This window comes from Pelophylax lessonae (genome assembly GCF_965119305.1).
Source record: "Pelophylax lessonae genome assembly, chromosome: 2".
NCBI classification, from domain to species: Eukaryota; Metazoa; Chordata; class Amphibia; order Anura; family Ranidae; genus Pelophylax; species Pelophylax lessonae.
Genome location: NC_138769.1, coordinates 751,524,240 through 751,531,909, shown reverse-complemented (window position 1 = coordinate 751,531,909; position 7,670 = coordinate 751,524,240). Strand labels below are relative to the sequence as shown.

At 50.6% G+C, this 7,670-nt stretch overlaps 1 protein-coding gene across 1 annotated transcript; it reads right to left on the bottom strand.

Annotated features, from left to right (window-relative positions):
- Nucleotides 1-6,108: 6,108 nt before the first annotated feature.
- LOC309548402 (olfactory receptor 52K1-like) lies at nucleotides 6,109-7,068 on the bottom strand (the record flags this gene model as incomplete). Its single annotated transcript, XM_082248341.1, has 1 exon — nucleotides 6,109-7,068. One exon carries the CDS (start codon nucleotides 7,066-7,068, stop codon nucleotides 6,109-6,111), a length of 960 nt encoding a protein of 319 aa, XP_082104467.1.
- Nucleotides 7,069-7,670: the final 602 nt, after the last annotated feature.

Genomic DNA, 7,670 nt, shown 5'->3' with positions numbered 1-7,670 from the left:
AAGCTGCTCATATTCACCCTAAATTAAACAGAAATGACCAGCGCTATGGAATATATAATGAATGTAGATTACTTGTAAGGTGTAAGCTGCCAAAAACCAAACCCAGAAGGGTTAAAGAATTAAATGCGTACAAAGAGGGTTGAGAACGGCGCTACCTTTTAACAGATTAGTGCACTTTGTGAATAAATAATTTAAATGAACAGTGATGTTTAAAAATAATTTTTAAAGTGCATATAGGTGACTTGTAATTTAATGTTTATAGTAAAACCTGAATAAATATAAATTATAAAGTGCACATGTGACTAACCTCACCATCTCCACCCACCACAATCTGCTCATATTCACCCTAACCTCACCATCTCCACCCACCACAATCTGCTCATATTCCCCCCAACCTCACTATCTCCACCCACCACAATCTGCTCATATTCCCCCCAACCTCACTATCTGCACCTACCATAGGCTGCTCATTGTCAGCCCAACCTCAACATCTCCCCCCACCACAATCTGCTCATATTCAACTCAACCTCACTATCTGTACCTACCATAGGCTGCTCATATTCACCCCAACCTCACCATCTCCACCCACCCCAGTCTGCTCATATTCTCCCCAACCTCACCATCTCCACCCACCACAATCTGCTCATATTCCCCCCAACCTCACCATCTCCACCCACCACAATCTGCTCATATTCCCCCCAACCTCACTATCTGCACTTACCATAGGCTGCTCATTGTCAGCCCAACCTCAACATCTCCCCCCACCACAATCTGCTCATATTCCCCCCAACCTCACTATCTCCCCCCACCACAATCTGCTCATATTCACCCCAACCTCACTATCTCCACCCACCCCAGTCTGCTCATATTCTCCCCAACCTCACCATCTCCACCCACCCCAGTCTGCTCATATTCCCCCCAACCTCACTATCTCCCCCCACCACAATCTGCTCATATTCAACCCAACCTCACTATCTGTACCTACCATAGGCTGCTCATATTCACCCCAACCTCACCATCTCCACCCACCCCAGTCTGCTCATATTCTCCCCAACCTCACCATCTCCACCCATGACAAGTCACTCATATTCAACCCAACCTCACCATCTCCACCCACCCCAGTCTGCTCATATTCTCCCCAACCTCACCATCTCCACCTGCCACATTCTGCTCATATTTAACCCATCCATACTATCTCCACCTACTATAGGCTGCTCATATTCACCACCCACCCCAAACTGCTGATATTCACCCCAACCTCACCATCTCCACCCACCCCAGTCTTCTCATAATCAACCCAACCTCACCATCTCCACCCACTTCAAGCTGCTCATATTCTCCCCAACCTCACTATCCCCACCTACCACAATCTGCTCATATTTAAACAATCCTTACTATCTCCACCTACTATAGGCTGCTCATATTCACCCCAACCTCACCATCTCCACACACCCCAATCTACTCATATTCACCCAACCTCACCACCTCCACCCATCACAAGCTGCTCATATATAACCTATCCTTACCATCTCCACCCACCACAAGTTGCCCTTATTCACCCCAACCTCACCATCTTCATTTACACCAAGCTGTGCTAATTCACCCTAACCTCACCATCTCCACCCTCCCCACGCTGCTTATATTCACCCCAACATCACCATCTCCACCCACCACAATCTGCTTATATTCACTTCAATCTCACCATCTCCACCTACCACAAACTGCCGATATTCCCCCCAATCTCACCATCTCCACCTACCACAAACTGCCGATATTCCCCCCAACCTCACCATCTCAACCCACCCCCAACCTGCTCATATCTACCCTAACCTCACCATCTCCACCTGAACCAATCCTTACCATCTCCACCCACCACAATCTGCTCATATTCAACCAATCATTACCATCTCCACCCACCCCAGTCTGCTCATATTCAACCCAACCTCACCATCTCCACCCACCCCAGTCTGCTCATATTCAACCCAACCTCACCATCTCCACCCACCCCAATCCACTCATATTCAACCCAACCTCACCATCTCCACCCACCCCAATCCGCTCATATTCAACCAATCATTACCATCTCCACCCACCCCAGTCTGCTCATATTCAACCCAACCTCACCATCTCCACCCACCCCAGTCTGCTCATATTCAACCCAACCTCACCATCTCCACCCACCCCAATCCACTCATATTCAACCCAACCTCACCATCTCCACCCACCCCAGTCTGCTCATATTCAACCCAACCTCACCATCTCCACCCACCCCAATCTACTCATATTCAACCCAACCTCACCATCTCCACCCACCCCAATCCACTCATATTCAACCCAACCTCACCATCTCCACCCACCCCAATCTACTCATATTCAACCCAACCTCACCATCTCCACCCACCCCAATCCACTCATATTCAACCCAACCTCACCATCTCCACCCACCCCAGTCTGCTCATATTCAACCCAACCTCACCATCTCCACCCACCCCAATCTACTCATATTCAACCCAACCTCACCATCTCCACCCACCCCAATCCACTCATATTCAACCCAACCTCACCATCTCCACCCACCCCAGTCTGCTCATATTCAACCCAACCTCACTATTCCCACCGATGACAAGTCACTCATATTCAACCCAACCTCACCATCTCCACCTGTCCCAATTTGCTCATGTTCATCCCAACCTCACCACCTCCCACACAAAGCACATCGCAAGCAAATGTGAATCTCCTTCATTTTACTAATACCACCCTGTGTGTCTGTCAGCATTGCTTGAGAGGCCCCCCATCCCCCATCCCCCTATCCCATCTCCCTTTCTTGTAAGGAACAGCTGCTCAGTAGTACTGATGAGTAAAAGGAACTTCCAGATGTCAGGAGGAGAATCCTGACATGGCGCCCCTTCCTGTCTACATGTACTCCAGCGATGGCTGCATGGCGTTTCTCAGGGTGGGTTTCCTGATGGGATCCATGAGCTCCATTCACAAAGCCTAAACCCTTTTTTATGGTGATGGTTCTTCGGCTGAGACAAATGATATTTGTAAGTAAGAGACCATTGGCTGACCATTTGTGAATATTGATTGCTGGCTTGTCCACTTACACTCTCACTTTAAGTCTGTATGACAGGGTGACAACTCAAGAGAACAATTAGGAGACAGGAAAGAGCGTTGTCACCCCCATGACAGGAAGTCCCTGATCAGGGCCTCTTATGGCTGGATCAGCAGGAACTATTTTACAGAAAACCGCAGATTTAAAAAGACTAAACATTACTTTTAACTTTACATAATAAAGATGATATGACACGTTAGTGATTGGAGGTCACCTATGGAGTGGGACTCATCTTCTGCACCAAGCAGTGCTGGTACAAGGTCAATCAGTGCCCAGGGAGAAGATGGGAAACTGCATCCACGCTCCTCCCTTCTCCAACCTCCCAGTACACAGCTCCCTCTCCCCTTGATCCCCCCTAGAAAAGAGGTCCCCTCTCTTCCCCACCGCAGAGCTACACCACCCCGTAGCACTCCCAATGCTAAGAAGTGGGGGGATCTCTGTGTACTTGGAGTGCTAGGAGGTGTGGGGGAACTCAAGTACACAGATTTCACCCCACCTCCTAGCACCCTAATACACAGAGCTCCCCCACACCTCCTAGCCCCCCAGTACACAGAGCTCCCCCACACCTCCTAGCCCGCCAATACACAGAGCTCCCATCACCTCCTAGTACCCCCAATACACTGAATGTTAGGAAGTGTGGGGCAGATCTGTAAATTGTGTGTGGGGGGGGGGGGGGTACTTAGAGGAGGAAGGGGAGCTCTGTGTATTGGGAGGGTGCTTGGAGGTGGTGGGAGCTCTGTGTACTGGGGGTGCTATGAGTTGATGGGAGCTCTGTTTATTAGGGAGTGCTAAGATGTGGGGGGAGCTCTGTGTACTGGGGGTACTATGAGGTGATGGGAGCTCTGAGTATTGGGGGTGCTAGGAGGTAGGGGAGCTCTGCGTAGAGGAAGGCCGCTATGAGGTAATGGGAACTCTGTTTATTAGGGGGTGCTAGGAGATGGGGGGAGCTCTGTGTACTGGGGGTACTGGGAGGTGGTGGAGCTCTGTGTATTGGAAGGGTGCTAGGAACTGGGGGGAGCTCTGTGTATTGGGAGAGTGCTAGGAAGTGTGGGGGAGCTCTGTGTACTTGGAGTTCTAGTAGGTGTGGGGGAGCTCTTTGTATTGGGGGTGCTTGGAGGTGGGGGGAGCTCTGTGTACTGGGGGTGCTATGAGGTGATGGGTGCTCTGTGTATTGGGAGAGTGCTAGGAGGTGGGGGGAGCTCTGTGTATTGGGAGGGTGCTATGAGGTGATGGGAGCTCTGTGTATTGGGAGAGTGCTAGGAGCTGGGAGGAGCTCTGTGTATTGGGAGGGTGCTATGAGGTGATGGTGATGATGTCTATTGGGGAGTGCTAAGAGGTGGGGGGAACTCTGTGTATTGGGGGGGGGGTGGGTGCTAGGAGGTCGAGGGAGCTCTGTGTACTTGGGGTGCTATGAGGTGGGGGAGCTCTGCCTATTGGTAGAGTGCTAGGAGGTAGGGGGAGCTCTGTGTATTGGGGAGTACTAAGAGGTGGGGGGAGCTCTTTGTATTAGGGGTGCTAGGGGGTGGGGGGAGCTATGTGTATTGGGAGGGTGCTAGGAGGTGGGGGGAAACTCTGTGTATTGGGAGGGTGCTAGGAGGTGGGGGCTCTGTTTATTAGGAGGGTGCTAGGAGGTGGGGGAAGCTCTGTGTATTGGGAGGGTGCTAGGAGGTGGGGGAGCTCTGTGTATTGGGGGTGATAGGAGGTGGGGGGGAGCTCTGTGTACTTGAAGTGCTAGTAGGTGGGTGGGAGCTCCCCCTACCTCCTAGCACCCCCAATACACAAAACTCCCCCACCTCCTAACACTCCCCAATTAACAGATCTTCCCCCCGCCTCCCAGCACCCCAAGTATACAGAGATCCCCCACCTACTAGCACCACCAATACACAGAGCTCCCCCACACCTCCTAGCACTCCAAGTACACAGAGCTCCCCCACACCTCCTAGCACTCCAAGTACACAGAGCTCCCTCACACATCCTAGCCCCCAATACACAGAGCTCCCCCACCTCTTAGCACTCCAAGTACACAGAGCTCCCCCCACCTCCTAGTACCCACCAATACACAGAGCTCCCCCTGCCTCCTAGTACCCACCAATACACAGAGCTCCCCACACCTCCTAGCACCCCCAATACACAGAGCTCCCCCACACCTCCTAGCACTCCCCAATACATAGAGCTCCCCCACACCTCCTAGAACTCCCCAATAAAGAGAGCTCCCGAACACCTTCTAGCATTCCAAGTACACAAAGTTCCCCTGCACCTCCTACCCGCCCCCCCCAATACACAGAGTTCCCCCAACTCCTAGCACCCTCCGAATACACAGATCTCCCCCCCACCTCTTAGCACCCCAAGTAAAGAGAGATCCTCCCACCTCTTAGCCCCCCAATACACAGAACTTCCCCCTCCTCCTACAGTCACCAGTACAGCACTACCACAGGTTGCTCCACGCCTAGCCTACTGGCAGCTGTTTCTCCAGAACTGAGGAGGCGCTGTAACTTGAGGTTTGCTGTGTCATATGTAATCATGGACTCAGCTTTTTTGTTTATAAGTGATGGCTGCTGGCAAGGAGCAGAGGGTTGGTGCCAGTGGTAGCAGTACAGAGTGCCACCACGCTCCACACAAAATAAAACAAAATCGCTGCTGACAGGAGTGACACTGGAGTTACTCCTGTTATGGAGAGGCAGATAGAGGGGAGCTCCCAGTGCATCCCCACGGCACATACATTCAGTGCCCGGGGAAGGTTCCCCCTCTGCCCCCCCTCTTGTCCTGGCCCTGGTGCCAAGAGATTACAGCATCCAGAGCCAGGTGCCTCATGTATTGGACGTTCTAGTTTGACCGACTGCTAGAGGGAATACTAAGAATGGGGAATATTAGAGATGATAAACTGAGACTTCCCCAAGAGTCATGTACAAGAGATTGCCAAATATATATCAGTAGTCTCAGATCCTCCATCTTGGTTTTGTCATAAAACTTTATTTTCTAGGACACACCCATCGATTTCATTCCATCAATGAATTCTGTTTTTTGACCATTTTCAGCATTCGGAGTCTGATCTCGTTGGTCCTCAGGCCATAAATCAGTGGATTGGCCAGGGCAGGGGCCAGTAAATAGGCGGCACTGAGAAGATTGTGGGTGTCTTGGGTCACTGATTTCGATACCCGGTACACGATGGAGGAGGAGAGCCTGAAGAAGTAGACAACCAAGATGACCAGGATGTGAGTCCCACACGTGTGCAGAGCCTTGTTCCTGAGTGTTCCAGTGGAGATCTTCAGTGCGGCACAAATGATGGTGCCATAGGAGATGGAGAGGAAGGATAGGTCCACTATCATGGAGATCACTCGCATGCTCAGGCCCACAATCTTGTTTTTGGTGACGTTACTACAAGCCAAGCTCAGCAGGGCCATGTGCTCACAAGCAAAATGGTGGATGGTATTGGAGCCACAGAAATGGACTGTGGAGGCCAGATAGATGACGGGACCGATGAAAGTCACACACCTTATAAAAGATAGAACCGTGAGACAAAGCAACATTCTCCTGGTCATAATAGTGTGGTAGCTCAGCGGCTTGCAAATGGCGATGTACCGATCCAGAGCCATCATCAGAAGAACATTGCAGTCCATCATGATGGTGAAGTAGATGAAGAACATTTGAATCAAGCAGCCAATGAGGGTGATCTGGTTCATGCCAAAGAGGAAGCCAAGGAGCATCTTGGGCATTATGCTGGTGGAGCTACAGATGTAGGTGATGGACAATAGTGAGATGAGAATATACATCGGAGCGTGCAAGGAGCTCTCTTTCCTCACCGTATGGATGATGACGCTGTTGGTCAATAAAATGATTATAAAGAGAAGGAGAAATGGGATGAATAGGAGACTTCTGAACTGAAGGACTCCAGGGAACCCCAACAAGGTGAATCCATTGTGAGATCGGTAGAAGGTGGAATTCCAGGTACCCACCATGGCATTTGGTTGGAGTCAGAACCAGTCACCTGTAGATGGAGGACAAGATGTGACTCAAATTCATTTTACTTTTTAAGTCAATGGACACGTCACCATCTATTTCCGACTGCAGCTCACAGTCACATTGTAAAATGATCTTTTATAGATGTTGAAAGACAAACTGAACCATCTGTCCCTAGACAAGGCTGGAAACAACGTAGGATTGCTGGAGATATCGGACACATTCATCTCCAGCCACCTGCAGCCATGGTACCAGAATATACCGGAAGCTTGCCGGCTGCAGCTCACAGTCACATTGTAAAATGAACTTTTATAGATGTTTAAAGACAAACTGAACCTGTCCCTAGACAAGGCTGGACACAACGTAGGATTGCTGGAGATATCGGACACATTCATCTCCAGCCACCTGCAGCCATAGCACCAGAATATACCGGAAGCTTGCCGGCTGCCTCTGCAGCAATGCCTCAGCTGGCCACCCACAGCCTGCAATCCCAATGTGCCAGACAATAGGATTCCTATACAAGAACCCTTCCTGTTCTCTATCTGGAAAGATGGGCGGGGGGGGGGCTGCATTGTATATGTATGTATGTGTGAGGAGGGGG